Below are 17,449 nucleotides of genomic sequence, written 5' to 3'. Positions count from 1 at the left end.
ACCAAGATTGATAATGCATTGAGGACGTGATGACTGACTGAAGTCCAAACCTCGCTCTTCCTTTAAAGTATTTATATTTACTCGGAAGCATTGTTATAGTCAAACTTGATCCAATCAGGTCCCGTTATTAATAATAATTTCACAAACAAACAAACAAAAAAAGAGCCTCTGGATTGTCCTGGGGTTTCCCACATAGAGGGCTCAAGTGAAAAAAGATGGAGCGTCAGGCAAAAAAAGTTTAACCTGTATAAGGTTTTCACCCTGCTCATGGCACTGTTGTCTACTTTTGTCGCTGCAAAACTATGAAATATTTCCCCTGAGGATGTAAACCAGCATTTTTTCAAGTTTAAACAGAGAGGCAATGACACAGTGAGCCACTGACCTCCAGCTGACCCAGCATTCAAAACATGCCTGCATCAAAGTGGTGAGAGTAGCCAAGACATACAAACAGTTAAAGAGATAGATAACAGCTTAAAAGCAAAAAGATTCTGGCTAATTAATCAATGTCTATTATTAATATATAGATAATATATATATATATATATATATATATATATATATATATGTGTATGTATATATTTATAAATACACATAAATAATATATGTTTGCCAAATTATGACCCACTGGAAAAGGGCTACAGCTAAGACTGTATCATTATTATTATACTGCAGTACAGTGCACTCAGGCTGTGAGACGTAAAGATAAGTTGCAACAACTCAGTCCTGGCAAAGCTGTGTCCTATCTATAGACCTGCAGGCTCTGTATGGGTGAGCTTTTGACGCTGGTAGGTGAGTCCAGACATCTTACATAATAAGAGCAAAAATGGCTGGCAGTAAGGGAATGACTTGTTATTTTAACAACTTGTAGATACATGAAAAAAAGAACAATGCAGGAAATGCCATCACCTCTAAATCTCTACAACACCCTGCCAAAATATATTTTCATATATCCTGGGTGTATGTAACAAAGTCCAATTTTAAATGGCATTTTAAGAATGATGGCGATAAATTGCCGTGTGTATTGATCTCTTCCTCTAGAGCATGAAGAGAAATGGACTGACTTGTGTCTCAGGTTTTTGAATACTGTTCCATAAACACTCATAGCTGTACTTGACATTCAGAAATTCAGTGACTTACCGGACGACCTGGCTCTCCTTTGGGGCCACGGAAACCATCTTCATAGTCATAGAAATAGTCTGGATCCTCATATCCATAATCATATCCTCCCATGTCTACATCATCATAGCTGCCATCCAGATCATGCTGTTCTGATGTGTCCACCTCATTCTCCCGGTACAACGTAGTGCCATTGGCTCTCAGATGAGTCTCCAAGAGTTGATGAGTCTGTTGGGGCCCAGAGCGTGAGTCCCTGGAGCTGGTTATGGAGTTGTTCCTGAGCCCTTCCTTCACTCGACTTTGCCTGACTGTGGAAATCAGGCCTGGGGTGGCATCTGGAGTCTGCAGGCTCCCGGAGCTGCTTTCTTCCTCTGCGCTGTTTTCAGAGTGGACAGTGTCCCCCTGGGGGCTACTCCTTTTTGCCAACACATTTTTGGTAGTGGTGATAGATGTGCTATAGGTGAGATCCAGATCTGCTCGTCCACTCAGGGTAGCTAAAGTGGAGCTGTCAGGCTGAAGTGATGATGTAGTGGAGTGGGCAAGGGGATCCAATTTGAAAATGTGGCTCTGATCCCCCATATGAGGATGTACTGATGGGCTCAGTGGTGAATACTGTGTGATCATACTACCTGGTGACACTTTGATAGCTGCTGTGGCTTTTAAAGGGGAATGATGGGTAGCTGCTACTCCAACAAAATACTTTGTCAAGGGGTTAGAAGGAGGGTCATTTGCCTCAATATCCAAACCAGGATGGGGCAAAGGCGATCGGTAAGTGTCGGCCAGCCGGCACTGTGTTTTAAGGTAGTTGCAGTAGTGCGCGGCAGTTTGGGCTGAGGGATAGATATCTAATTGGCAGACTCGACCATTGAATGATGCCGCTTTGGAGTTCATCCTCCCCAGGGTGAAGAGACCGCCGGAATCCCTTAGTGTCTGAGATCTCCCCAGGGTCTGCTCCCGCTGCTGCACCGCCCCACAATCCGCATAGAAGGACACTGAGCGTGCGCGAACACCAACAGCAAAAGGGTGCTGGCGACCATCCTGCCAGTTGTAGGTGAAGTAGATGGAAGCTTTCTCAGCAGTGTAAACCACCACTTTGCGTGGCAGCAGCTGAATGCCAAAACGTAGCCTGTCCCTGCTATCTTTGATACTAAAAAGAAAAGCATTGTTTGCTCGCCAGGAGCTTAGGCTAACCACGACAGAGAACTCCTCACCAATCTCAGGCGGGAACAGACTGCCTGCTGGAGCCTCATAGAGGGAGTTTGAGTCGAGTAATACACCATATCCAGAAACAGGAAAATTCAAAGGCGAGGGAACAGTGGTGTAAGTAGTCGAAGGTGAGCTTGTCCTCTCGTCTGTGCTGCTTTGAGCTGTAAGCCCCAGTCGATAGAGAATATCCACTCCTGAAGGACAGAGGAGACAATGGTGAGATTAACATGCTGAGACTGGATGAAAAAGAAGTTATGCTTTGGTAAAATTGTTTCTAAAAATAAAAAAATAAAACAGGTCCAGGAAATCCCTTATGGTACTCGTTTTTTGTGAACATTGAACATTTATTTAAAAATAAAATTACCAAAACAAGTAAAAAAACAAGGATGTTGACTTTGATTTTGAGAAATGCACAATAGTTTATTGTACCAATAGAGGAATATTAAAAGTAAAGGTATTATGAGGTATTGTATTATAAGACAGATTCTAAGCATCTTATAGTTACAGGGGGCAACACAATTCAACTGCAAGTAATCAAGCCTGTGTTTGTATTTAATGAAAGCAATTATGTAAGATGTCTTTTGTAAAAAAGTAATGGTGCAGTAAAAGAGATTTTGTTTTTACTATGCATGGCATTTCCCCTTGTTTCCAAGAAACACTGGGAGAGAAAGATGGGGAATGACATTGGACAATTAAAGCTAGACTTTAAGTGAGGATGTTGTGTTATAGCCTACTGTCTTTAGGAGTCTCAAATGTGTAAATGTGATTTTTAAATATTAGTCATTACATACCACCATAAGGTGCACCAGATATCTGTATTAAAATTCTCACTGTTCATTCATTTGAACTCAAGAAAGATAGAACGGAATTGCAACAAATACAAACAAATGTGGGACATTACATAATCTGTAAAAAGAAAGTCACTGGTCAGTCTCCCATGATGCTAGTGACCCCTCCCTGTTTTTCTCTTGGAGTAAGTACCAGAAAGGCAGCTGTGGCCCAGATGAGTAGAGGGGACTAGAGAAGGATGGGGCCTGACTAGGATACAGGAAACCAGTCCACACAGCTTTTTTTAATCAATCTGCCACCAGAGAAGAGCAGCTTTTGTCCAAATGGTCCTGTCATTATTTCCCCATGCCCACAGTTAGTTCTTTAAAGAATTGATGTTAAGTCGGCTCACAGTGTGGCCTGTTTGGCCAGACTAAAGTACTTTAAAGTGATTTGGAGACAGAGGATATTCTGTTACATTTTGGCTTTGACTAAAAGCCATAGACATAAGGCTGGAGAGCAATGTTTCACATGTGTCACATTTGTCAGTACGGAGCCTGACACATTGCGTATTTGTAAATGTAAACTGAATCAAAAACGGGTGGGTCATTTTAGAAGCTGACCTGACATGCGTGTCTGTTTGTGCTTGCGAGAGAAATAGAGAGACAGATTGAGAATCAATACAATGTGAGTGGGTGTGCTAATCTATGAGCATACTGACAGACCAAGGCAGCAGCGATATGGAAGCCTAAACAGGGAAGCTTTTAAAGCCTGTGTGTTTGTGTGTGCAGTGCACGTGTGACCGTGTGCGTGAGCACATCTAAGTGTTTTGATGGGGAGATCTCAGGGGCAGTTTGAGGTATTTTCATTGCAAATCTAGAGAGACTACCTTAGTTTGAAACAACTCCTCTACTGTATTTGGGGAGCCAACTTTCAAAGAGGGGTGATTTTTTTATTGCTGAGGGGGAGCTGAATGCACTAACTCAACCACTGATTTGCATCTCAAGAGCAAAGCTTTCAACTGCGTCATTGTCTTCTATTATTTATTTTACCCGTAAAAAAGATTTGAAAGGCCTCTTTTTGACAGAGCATTACGGGTTTACACTTTTACCAACCGTTAAGAATGCAGACACTAAAAAAAAAAATAGACATCAAAGCTATAACATGCCTATTTCAGATGAGTTGCACGTGTACAAACTTTTGACCTTTTATCTTGGTCAGGGGATCAAATCAAACTGTCCATAACTTCTGAAATTCTGAAATGTTGACAGCATAACAGACAGAACAAGCTACCAGATGCTGACTTTGTATAAGGAACAGCTGTATAAGAAGAAAGCAGCAGGAATTAAAGCGCAGTATCAGTCATATAAATGATACCTTAAAGTTGTCAAATATTGTTGCGCTGATTCAAACAATCATGCATGATCAATATTCAATATTGTAACTTTGTCACCATCACAAAGCAATTTATTGATCTAAGCTAAAACAATACAATCTAAAAATGTGTCAACTTACTGTATAATTAACACGTTTTGTGTAGTTACAGCCTTGTGTTACCTTAAGCATAAAAGAATGATCCACATACTGAGAAAAAAAGCACTGTTATGGGACTGGTGCGTTAAATCAGGCAGGTACCCTACATTTAGGTTTTAGAATTGGTATCCTGAGAGAAAAGAGGGATCAGTACATCCCTACTATTGAAAAGACGGACACTTACATGCTGTTAATAAAGGGTAATAAAGTGTCTAATAAATTCTCCAAACTATTGGTTTATTTAAAACCTTTTCAAACCACGTTGGATAATACAAAAAAAAATGCAATGGTATCAAACAAAAACCAGGCTACAACAATGTAGATCTGAGAAAAAGAAGTGGCTTTTGACTGTATGACTGTTTGGGGTTGAAGCAGGTGAAGGATCTCTAAGGACACAAGTTTTGATACAACTTTAAAGAGATTCAAATTCTCAAAATGTCACAGAAATGCATTTTGCAGCAAGGGCATAGTGTAGTAATATAGTATAGTATATTATATCAAATAAATACAGCAAGTAGGGGAAGCAGTACTTATGTGTCCACTGGTGTTGTTTCTGTCATATATGGGTTACACACTGAACGCAGTTAAACGGAAGCATTATTTTTCTGTTTCAATGCTTTGGAGGAAACAGAGAAACAGTGTGATAAACAGAGATAAGACATACGGGTCATCGTCTTTGATGTTATTTAGCAGGATTTATAGTCATGCAGCCCAGGTAGGGAGACTATCTATCTGCAGCTGATCTAAGCATGCACTGAGATGTCCTTGACATTCTTAGCCGCAGGTAAAGTCAGCCCAGATTCCAATTAACCTGTCACATATGTGAAGACAAGCTGCTCTAGTACTTTGTGTGCATTCCTCCTCGCCTTGTTATGATGGATTGATCCTGCTCAGAGTGGGCTTATCAACTATAGATGTGTGGGGAGAAGACAATGCAAGAAGGCAGTTTGATTCCTCCGATTAAGGAGAAGTAGACAGTGGCCATACATGTGCAGATGTGATCAAATATGTGAAGATTCATTGTGAGGTCAACTTTAAGTTAAGTGTGACTAAACTTTGTGGTTATTCTGGCAGTGACCCAGTGATATGCCACTCAAAAAACAATATAACCTCAGTGTGCAACCCACTGACTCAAAACATAGCAGAGTTTTCTTTATATTATTTTGACATTATTCTTTATTGCTGAGAGAAGGAAAGTTCCTTCAAGGATGACACATCCACAGTAATACTGTCCAAAGGCTAAAAAGAAACTGTCTCTACTGTACTGACTCTGATCTGGTGAAAGAAATACTCTGCTACCTATAATCAACTTCTGCCCTTCTCACCTTCAATTCCTCTCATCCTTGTTGCTTTGTTTGTTTGTTAAACTGATGGATATCACCTTATTCTTAGCATTTGACCAGTTGCTAATACATGCTGAGCTTTTACCTGAGATTTCCTCTTCCTCTTTGTCTGACTGATCGGTGTACTTTCCCAGAGTGCTCTTCTTAGCATGTACTTCACATTATGCTTGCATGTGACATATGCCTTCTCTGATTGAACAGAGATGAGAGCAAAAATAATGGGCAAGCGGAGAAGCAACGAAAGTTGAGAGGCTATTTAGGCTGCTTCTACAGTACATGCATGCTGTGGCCTGGAGAGCAAGAGCAGACATGTCAAGGAAGAAGGTTAAAAATGAGAGGAAGCGCAAAGAAAGATGAGGTCTTGTTTAAAGCCACTGTCCCTATATAGACTTGCTCCAGTACAGAATAGAAAGCAATAAAAGTTGTTTGAGTTGTTGTCTTCAAGTACTTTAGATTTTGCAATGCAAAATGGGTAATCCCAAAAAGGTATTGCACTATGAGGGGATGCACCAATCGTACTATTTCTGTCTCAAAACCGCTTCCAAAACCTTAACTCAGGTTGTCTGCCGATACAGAGTATGAATCAGATACTCAGTGTTCTCTTCTCCCAAGATTTTAAACCCATATACCTCACTACATGGAACTCACTAGGAAGTGTGTTATGTAAGATAGCATGAGGCCGGAGATGGATAAAGCGCCAAAAACTGACTGTAGATATGGCTGAATGATCAGATGTCAGAGAGAGTACTACACTATTCACAAAAACAAAAAAATAGATTGGGGTTTTTTTTATAGAAAGAGTACTAGTGATCATTTTAATGCTAATGTTTAAATGCATTATGGTTTTGTTGTTTACCTTGAGCTAGGTAGTCTTCTTCTCCAGAGATTACTGCTGAGCATACTGACAGGAGCAGGATAAAGTTCCACCTAGAGGGACACATAAACATAAATTAATACCAGATTAGCTAGTTTTAACAGCAATTTATTGAAGCATAGAAAAGTAGGCAGACAATTCAATCAGTAATTATGTCGAGCTAATAAAGAACACTTCCTTTGAAAGACCTTGCTCTCATACATGCATATGTCGACTTATTCCTTTAACGAACAGGTTGCCAGTCCATCACAAGTAAAATACAGATATAAACACACACATTAACTTGTATGACCAAGCCTGGAATGAAAACCAGAAGTCCAGAATGAAAACAAAGTAAATACGAGGAAGAGAGAAACATGATAACTGTACACCTACAGGACTAGGACTGGAAACTCATACCTGTTCTCTCTTGCTTTGAGGCAACACTGCTAACCACCTAACAATGGTGGCACCCTTTTATCATCCAATTATAATCCTTGTGATTTAGTTTGAGGAAATATTATTTATGAGGAATTGCTGTTAATCATAAAAATGCACGCCATGTGGTTTTCACTGCATGTGAAACTCTGCCAAAGGAGAGATGTTAGTGTACTACTCCATACTGATTATACAGAGCACACTGAGACAGAGCGTAGCAACGGAACACAGATAAACAAACACTCAAGTCAAATAATAAATTGAATCTTAACCCTCACTAGTGAGCTGTGGTGGACAAAAACACCAATGACTATAACTTGTTTGTTTTTTAATTCAGTCATTAACTATTGGAAGTTTTTGCCTTATCCTGTTATCCTCTTATCCTCGCCCTAAAATCAGCAGTTTAGAGTAGAAGGCAAAGATCTCTTGAGTGATGCTGAGATTGCCTGATGGCAAACCACTTGACACTGGACCAAGAGTGACATGTTACCATTTAGAATTACATCGTGCCACTAGAACAAGTGTGGCGTACCATCACAGCCATTTTTCTTCGATCTTGGCGCTGCTGGATCTCTTTGCAATAGGGCAATGAGGTGATGATACATGGATAATTACTTGAGACAGAGAATGTTGGAAATATTTCCATGAACAGCAAGCACAAGTAGGCTATAAGGCAAAGTATAGTAATGGCCACTGAATATATGAACTGAGGATATATGCATGGGCTATAAGTAGGAATTCACTCTTCTCACAGTGGTCATTTTGACACGTTATGGTAGGAAATGTACAGGTGCAATCAAAAACATTAATGATGACTATACATCAATTTAGGTGTGTCAGTAAGCTAAATCATGCCATTGGACCAGCTTACACACAATACAAGGGCCCTGGAACTGAAATACCTAAAGCTAATGGAAAGCAGTCTTTTTTTAACATTATTACCTAGCTGCACCTGTGTTTGCCAAAATGTCCAACACCAAAAAGGTCTGTAGTTAAACCTATCACCACATATGAACAAATATGATGTACCTCTTCTCACAGAATGTGAATAGTTGGGAACATTCACACATTATGATAACACTGAATATGAAATGACACAAAGAAAAGGCCTCAACTAGCCAGCACTAACGGGCGGTAAATGAACGTTAACAGTCGTCCATACAACGGTAATAACGGTATAATCAAACGGTAAGGCTAGTGAGTTGGGGTACATTACCGTTAGCTAGCTTAACGTCCCTTGTTGAAATGCAGGAAAAACTAAAAAGTCAGTATCAATGTTGTATCAAAGTCACGTTGTTAAATGTTTATTTTGCTTTTTACAACACACACAGGAGACAGCTCACTTTGACAGAAGTGTGTAACTTCAACGTTACGTTAGCGTTACAAACAAGGTTGGATGGTCAATGTGTACAGCAATTCCTCACCTTCTTCTCAAGCCTTTTAAACATAGTTCTAGACACTTCCAGCTCTAATGGGTCGCCTAAAGACTTGAAATAAGACTGAAGCTAACTACAATACTTTTTTAAACATTATTGGTCTTATGTATGTATTTATAAAGAGAATGGTATAATTAGGTTGACTGACACTGCGGTAAGATTTCTTTCCAGCGTGTCCCAACAAATGAAGGGCGTTTCCTCCGCCTCACCCGTTTTTATACAGTTAACAGTTACTAGTTCGCTGGACCCTGCGCAGTGATTTAGAACAGTTTTAACTGTCCTGGTTTAAGCGATTTTAATGAACACCTGTTAATTAGACACAAGCATGCTGTAACCCAGTGGTTACCAAAGTGGTTGGCGCCAGGGCTATTGCAGGGGGGGCGCGGCAAGGCTTGAGCAGTGGCCTACACAAACATGTCAGGGGGGGATCATTTGCATGTGAAGCTACATTTATAACGTAATTACTTAAGTTGTGAATGTATTACCATAAATGCATAACTTATAATTACTTAAAAATATAGTTCATGTTGTAAAGCATGTAGGCCTATTGACTGATTCTACACTTCGTTGATTAATCAGTTAGTCAATTGAGAATTGACTAGATGAATTGTTAATGAAAGTAATCGTTACTGTTAGCCCAAGTAAATTGGGTTGACGTCACATATTGAAAAATGGAAATTTAAAAAATTTAAAAACGAAGAAGTCTGGGAGCCCCTCAAAAAGCAACCTAACTCCTCTCTGTTTACAAAGGCTTTCTGACATTTTGATGTCTGGAAATAAAGTGAAAAGTCATGCAGGGAGCATTTTTGTGTCATGTTTTATTGTTTCCAGACAATGATGGATATAGTTTCAAAGGCACATTTGGTTATTAGCTATTGTAATGCTGTTCATTCAATCATGACCACTAAAGGGGAAAAGCCCCAGCTATGATTTAGAGAAAGAAGTGCCACGCCTGACTTTTGACATGATTTTTACTTTTTTTAAAGCATGTTGTCTCATCAATATTCAGTCCCACAGCCCTTCAAAGAGGTTGTCAATCAGGCTTATTTTTATTAAATAAAAAGAAAATAATGATCTGCTTATATATTCTGAAAAGCCACAAATGCCATGTACATTTTAACAGTGATCTAACTGCAACATATTTGAATGTACAGCAATGTGCAAACCTAGTCTTCATATACTGCTAATGCCATCATGCTAAACAAATCTTGATTGTGAAACTAACTCTTACAATTAAAAGAAGCTAATGTTTGATTTAAATTGTACTAACTTTAGAAAATGTATTTTTTTAGGATGAGTTTCTCATACTGCATATTGTGACCCTATTTTATATTAGATTCCTGGAAAATCAGTCCTTTGACCCTCACTGACCCCACCTCTAGGGGGCACTGCCCACCATATAGCTAGAAGGGCTAGAATAGTTTACATGCAAAGATGTGTGGCAGACAGTGGGTCAGATTGCACAAAAAGAAGTGCTATGGTGCTGGACGTTACAGTGACTGTGATAAATGCAAATGTGGATCCCTCTGTTCTGATTGCCTAAAAAAAGTCAACTTTTTTTTAACTTAGATGTTATATGTGTTTTATACGTTTTCCTAAAATTAGATTTAAAAAATTGCAATATATCACCTTTCTTACAGTATCACAATATATCACAATATATTTAATCGTAACCCCTGTATCATGATATGTATTACATCATCAGATTCTTGCCAATACACAGCCTTTAGTACACATAATTACTCAAATTTCTAAAGATGTATTATTGGAGGTATGTAATAAAATGTACACAGTATTGGATAGAACTTTGCAGCACTTTGGTCAACGTGACTATCATACTGATAAGGGTTATTTACTAACTAAAATAATATGGTTAGTTTAGAATGCTTTATTGCGCATACTACAGGTGAGCACGAGAGAGTTTTTCTTGCTCATGTTAAATCACAAACTACCTAATCTATCTAACCACCAAACCTTATCTGAAAAATAACAATACTAATAATTTATTCATACAAACTGAATCAGGTTTTTAAAATTTGTGCATTAAGAAGTACTCCCAGTCCCCGACCTGTCGTCTCTTTTCTCCTACAACTATAGCCCACAAAATACTTTACAGAGCATTCATCGTGTACAGCTTCAAAGCATACTCTGTACATTCAAACCAAATCAATCACATCGACAGCCCCGTACATAGTAACAGCTGGTGACACAACTTAGAGTGGTTTCTGACAACTAGCATTAATACTTTCAACACAGTGTGGTGGTAGTACAAAAAACAGGAGGAGACAGTAGTCCTGCTATTTAAATATGCAATTATGTAAGAGTGTTATCAATCACAGGCTGCTTTCGCACCTTAAACCTCCAGGGATTGTTATGTGAGAATAATGGCTACAATGGATGGTATCTGTCTCACAAACATCTCTCCTTCATAGCCTTTGAGGACCAGATTAACCCAGCAAAGAGCCTCCCAGTGTTTGTGTGGCCCTGTTGTGGAAAGCCACAGACAAGCAGCTATGTTTGTTTTCCCAGAGCAATGCAACACTGCAGACTTGAGCAAAATGAAGAGAAACAGAAGCAGACAGAGAAAAAAGTGAGAGAAAGAGAGAAAGACAGCGATGGATAGCAAAGGTCAACAAGAGAAAACAGAAAAGAAAAAGTTTGAGTGTGAGTACCCAATGAGCTGTGCCTGTCACCTGTTCCCCATCGAGAAAGTGGTGCGACATTCCACTACTGGTAACACAGACATATGGGCAAAGCAGGAAAAAGCAACAGAGAAAACGAGGAGGGGAATATATGATTACAATCATTCATCTGTTAAAGGGGATAAAACTGACATTTATGAAGCCAATGAGTAGCTGGTTCTGCTTAAAAGTTGGCAGGGTTTAAAAGTAGACCAAGAAAAAGAAGAAAAAAACTAAATATAACACTTAACATTCCCTTTTGGAGTGCCAAGTGGGGCCATCTGATGCTGATTCAGACAAGTTTTTTCTCTCTCTCTGTTTAGGGCTATTTTAGGCATCCCTGAGACTCTGCCACTATACAGGTCTCAGGTCATCGCTTCAGCACATCTATTGTGACATAAGTACCTTAACCCCACCATTTACCATCCTTCTGTCTCAGCGTCAAAAGGTGAACTTTGCGTGATGTGTTTAAGCTTTTTATTTCATTATATGCACATAGGAAGCAAGCGACAGACATAGGCTACATGCAGAGCCACCAGTTTCATCGTCTCTTTATTAAATCTCATGGTAAATCCCTGTCTAAGTGACAGTGACGCACTTTCCAGCCTTTGCAGTTAATGGAAAAGACTGCCGAAAGCAAGACAAAGCTCCCCAAACACTGCTCTGTTGACTAAGGGAAATACCACTATGTGGGGGAGTGGGTGTCATGTCAAGACTATAAATAATCACAACTTAAAACTCCCCTCTGCAATGAATCATTCCAGCCGTAACAGATATTGCCTTTCTCTACCCAAAATTAGTTGGGATGCCTAACAATGGCTCATTCAACTGAGGAAAAAGGCTGAGAGGCAAATGGAGAGGTAAAGTGCTCAATCTGGCTTGGCAAGTAAAGCAATGTCACTTAAGTTATGTTGACAGTCCTCATAAGGAAAGGGGAACACTTTCCTCACTTTCATCATTGATGTCTGTCAAGGGGTGACTTTGTGAGCAGTGACATTCACATTACACTGTTTACATGTCTAATTTGGCAGGGCCACTTACCAAGTCTATTAGTATCAACAAAGCATGCAAAGCTGTTAATCTATTCATACAACTCTGAAATGTTTAACTTCTGGAAGGGATAAACAAAAAGAAAAGGCTATTGGTAAAAGTGTTGTTCATCGGTATTGGGGGTAAAAGTAAGGTAATGTTGGACCATCTGCACAAACCCGATGGGAGTCACCTTGACTGACCTATCACATGTCATCCCTTCTGTTGACTTTGAAAAGATTGTTTCCCCCTTCAGAATACAACAAAAGTAGATGTAGTACTCTTTACAAGTACTCCATATAGAGTCATTGTTCAGAAAATGTTGTTTTACTGAGCTTGACCTTGGAGCATTTGCCAAACCTCCACTGTTATGGCAAAATGTGGCTCAGTTTTACCCAAGTTTCTAAATGAAGTGGAATTCAAAACAGAGGGAAGGCAATAACTCTGACACATAGACTGACGCAGTGCTCTCAGGAGCTGTAATGAGGCTCATTATAGAAGTGCAAAGACATCAAACTGTGAGAGAAATAAATCAGAAAAATTATATGCATCATTAGAAGATCTCCCCTTTTAAGACCCAGCATTACACACACACACACACACACACACACACACACACACACACACACACGCACACACGTTTTTCACATGCTATACCTTGCGGATATTTCTCTCAATGGAAACATCTGATTTTCTTGCTAATCAGGTGTTCTGTTCCTGCATGCATCGCTTCTCAAGCTCGACCAACACATTCCTGGACATGAGCAAGTAACTGATCCACAGCCAACTTCCTACTGGCCTTGTTTCAGCTTTAGCACCTGCGTACTAATCATAACTACTTCATTATGGAAGCACTAGGTGAACTTGTCTTCTTCTCATGTCATAAACAACCCTGAGTGAAAATGTGCACGTCAACAAGTTTCCATGTTTCAATTTCCCACTTGATGTCGTCTTTCTGACCAAGGCTTGAAGGCCGATCTGATACATTTGCAAACTTCCCCAAGCACCTCCTAAAAAAACTCATAAATCTCAATATAAAGCAAGAGGAGGCCCTTTGTTGTTCAAATGGTATGTCATGTGCGGATGCTTCTTAATTGACAAAGAGCCGAGCGTGGTGCATGTTTGTGCTCACTCAGATGGGTGACTGGAGTCAAGAGGTCACTGCAGACCAGAGTAAAGATTGACTTAGTCCACAAGACAGTGAGCAGACAAAGGGCTGTGAGTAAACTTCCACTGGCCTTTAATAGTTTGCCCTTTTTTCTGTTGAGGGGGAACCTGCAGATGTGAGGAGGGTTAAATACACTCACTCACACAGACAGGCCAAAATTCCCGGTGTGGAGAAGGTGAGTATACAGCAGCAAGAAGGTGGGCATGCTGTGTTTCCAACATGCATTATCTTTGCTTACAAGCTTACTGGTGAGAATACTGAAAACATCAGCACAAGTTTCTTTAAGTTTTAGTCAGTTTTACAGCTGTGACCACTAAAGGGTTAGTTCACACAAATAATGACTAAAAGAAAAAACTGCATATTTTTCCACTTCAGCAGTGCCTTGCCTATCAACCGGCCTCACTATAGGCAAAAAGTAGTTCCTAAAATAAATGTGTACTGCTAGGTCTCTAGATTATCCTGAGTAATGTGGACATTCCTTCTTGCAAGACACTTTGCTGTAGAGTTTTTCAAATGTCTGTGAAAGTTAATACCTTTTTCACATCTTACAAACAACATTTACTCTCCTCCCTTATAATGGGTTGGTGGCATAGTACGTCTTAGCGGCAGAGTTGGATAACAATAATTGAGACATTGTATTTCTTTTTTTAAATCAATGTGGGTGAATTGCTCTTTTAAGATTCATGCTATGCCACCCGCAAAGGATTCAACTGAGCTTATGACTGTTCATGACCGCCAAAAATGACAGACACTTTGGCTTAAAATACAAGGAAAACCAAACAAAAGATGTGTGGCCATATTAAAGGTAATTACAGAAAGTCTGATGATAGCCCCATGGAGAGCTACACTGTCTCTACTTTATGCAATGACAACAAGAGTTACATGCAAAACATTGTCCGATGTATCTTCAGAGTAGACTTGTACAAATAAGAAGAGTTTGTATATTGATATTTGCATCCTTTTAGTAAGTGTTATGCCTCATTATTAATAGGGTACCCTCATCAGTTTACTCTGATGTTCAAAATAAAAACAGGAACTATTTATCCAACGCCTTAGCAACACGCTGAACGCACCTATCATTAAAGTCAAGAAGCGACACACAGCACAGTAGATGAATCAATCAAACTAAATGTCATTGTGTGTCATCATATTAAAGAAAGGAAAGTGTATTCAAGGCAGCCACAGACACTAAGACTAACTTGGTTCCAAACATTAGACTAACTAGCGTGTCAGTACACTAGTCCTTTAAGTTAAAATTTCCCTTTGATTGGAATAATCTACCATCAAATATTCAATCTGTATCATCTTTCCATTTGTTCAAAAATGTCTTCTTATTATAGGATCAGTTGTAAATGTCCTTAATAACACCTGTGTAATCATGTTATCAACTATTATCACTTACATTAATAGCTTTCTATAATATGTCAATGAATTATACTTTTCCATGCACTTTATCTTTTTGTGTGTGTGTGTGTGTATCATCTAATTGTCTTGTTGTTGTTGTTAAATGTTTTGTGTAATTCTGCTTATATTGCATTACTGTCGTTAAGAACCCCCTTCAAAACGAGATGGTACATCTCAAGCAGTTATTTCTAATAGAAAGAATTAGAAAGAATTTCAAACAAAAACAAAGCCCCTCATTAAGACTTCATTGATTATATTCAACATTTTTATCAGCCATCAGTTTAGACCCTCTCAGCTCATCTCAACTTCCTGAAAAAATGTGTCATCAACTCATTATGGGGACTACCAGGCAGCGTTGAGGAGACTGCATGCTCTCAGTCAAGTGTAGCCTGCAGTACGTGAGTAGCTGTGGGTCTCTGCAGCTATACAATCCAACCACCGCCGGTAATGGAGCAACAATTCTTGCAACAGTGGCTGATTGTCTGGAGCTCAGGAGCCAGTTAACCACTGATGCATACATACTAACTCTCCCAGTGAATTCAAGGGAGGCCACACTTGTTCTCAGTCAACCCAGTTATCCCATAAGGCTCTCATTTTCACTCTCAAGGGCACAAACAAAAATGGATCTCTCAGAATTTCAGGTCCACTGTTTTCCATCGAATGCTGCAACAACAGAATGCATTGTGAGCTCAGCTCTTTTTAGATCTTATCTGGAAGATTCATAATAGAGCACAGACAACTTGGACTTACTTCTGATGGAAGAATACATTTCCTGTTGAGGAGCCTACGGAGGCGTGCACATTTCTGTAGCTCCACAGTCCACGCTGAATGTAACAGGACAACAAAACCTGCATGCAGGATGTCAATAATAAACACTTCCATGAGGAATGTTTAGGTTTAAAGGCACTAAATACATTCTTTTCCCCCATTTAAGCACTTTGACATAGTTTGATTAATTTGTTAGATATTGAGTTCTTGACAGTTTCTCTTATGCTTATGCCTCATCATGCAGAATAACAAGGATTTACCACTGACATGCTTAATAAGCACTTGCTTCCAAGCCATTTTCAGTGCTCTGTGTGACTGAAAAATATAAATATAAAGAAGGGCGTTCAGCAGTGGACCACATGGTATTCAGATTATAATGTAGGAGAATCCCAGGCTGCATGTTCATGTGGCGAGTTCAAAGCCAAGACTTGTGCACCTACTACTGCGAAGATGTCAGCTACATTTATCAAGATCAACTAAGAGTAAAAAAAAAAAAAGGAAGTTCACACACAGTAACACTTTCCACATGTGCAGTTGTACTGAAGCTTGTATGATTATTGTGCAGAACGTAAGAATGAAATATCAACAGAAAAAATGGTTCTAATTAAAAATATCCTAAAATTAAAAACAATAATAATAGAGACCAAGGATTGCAATATTAAACTCTATGACCGAATGAAAATACTGTATTGTCAGTCACGTTTTGGTTGCAAAAACTTATATAGCTGCAGGGACTTGTCAGGCGCCCCTGTCAGGAATAGACGCCAGGGAACAGAAATAAGTCCCTCAGTTGCCATTTTATATGAATATATGTTCTAGGAACAGTTTTCAGAGGCGCAAATGCGCATAGATAGCATAACCTCTGCATACTATTAAACAAAATGCCCACTTACGTTGCTGCCGCGGAAACGTGTCCACTCCTTGTCCGTTGAGCTCCTAAATGCATTTGTATGCATTTGTCCAGGCAGCAGAGATCTGGGTGAAAACAGAATCACACTCAAGAGGATACCTGCTCATGGGCTAAGCCTTTGGTAACAGCCAAAGGAAGCGGACTGATGAGTTCTGCCAGCTCAGAATTTCCTCATCGTATTGCAGTCCGGAGGAGAGATCTCTCCCACTCGTTCCAACCAGAGCTTCTCAGATCCTTTGCGCTCTGCGGCGCGCAGTGATCAGGCTATCTCTATCCAAAGTGGAGACGCGCAACAGTTGCATGGAAAAAGTTGGCTTGGAGAGCGGCTAGTCAGGCAGTGACTGTGCGATACAGAGAGACAGAGCTCAGAGTGGTCTCCAACACAACAGCAGATCCAGCTCTGTGCCTCTTTACCCCCAGGCGGCGGTTTCAGCTATGTGCCTTGACTTGCACTGATGCAAGGGGACCCGTATTCACCCCAACACAACTCCTACCAGCTGGTGGTGTTGGATTTCACCACTTACAGGCTCGTGACATCACAGATAGACTTTTGGCTTGTGTTCATTAATGCCCTTTGTTTTATTTGACGACTGTATTAGCCCAAAGCAGGTACAATATTTATATTAACGGTACACTCAGCAGGGTGGAGAACATGTTCTAATTGTAAAAATAAGCATAAACCTGCTTGACACATACACATCACACCAGGACTGAAATAATGCCAGAGAAAAGTAGAAGAGATCAGCTGGTGCAGCCTCTTGTTGTTTGCTGACAAGCAAATCTGCCAGGTGTTCTG

At 39.8% G+C, this 17,449-nt stretch overlaps 1 protein-coding gene across 1 annotated transcript in view; it reads right to left on the bottom strand.

Moving 5' to 3' along the window:
- The window catches only part of col24a1 (collagen type XXIV alpha 1 chain), an 81,471-nt gene extending 64,414 nt beyond the window's left edge, over positions 1 to 17,057 (bottom strand). Inside the window, 3 exon segments of the mRNA XM_029430505.1 lie at positions 1,138 to 2,516; positions 6,823 to 6,893; positions 16,637 to 17,057. Coding sequence (XP_029286365.1) covers positions 1,138 to 2,516; positions 6,823 to 6,893; positions 16,637 to 16,689 — 1,503 coding nt within the window. The 5' untranslated portion in view covers positions 16,690 to 17,057.
- Between the last annotated feature and the right edge of the window lie 392 nt (positions 17,058 to 17,449).

The sequence above is a fragment of the Cottoperca gobio genome, chromosome 4 (assembly GCF_900634415.1).
Source record: "Cottoperca gobio chromosome 4, fCotGob3.1, whole genome shotgun sequence".
In the NCBI taxonomy this organism is placed as follows: Eukaryota; Metazoa; Chordata; class Actinopteri; order Perciformes; family Bovichtidae; genus Cottoperca; species Cottoperca gobio.
Note: the sequence above shows the minus strand (reverse complement) of the source record. Positions and strands in the feature narration are given on the sequence as shown.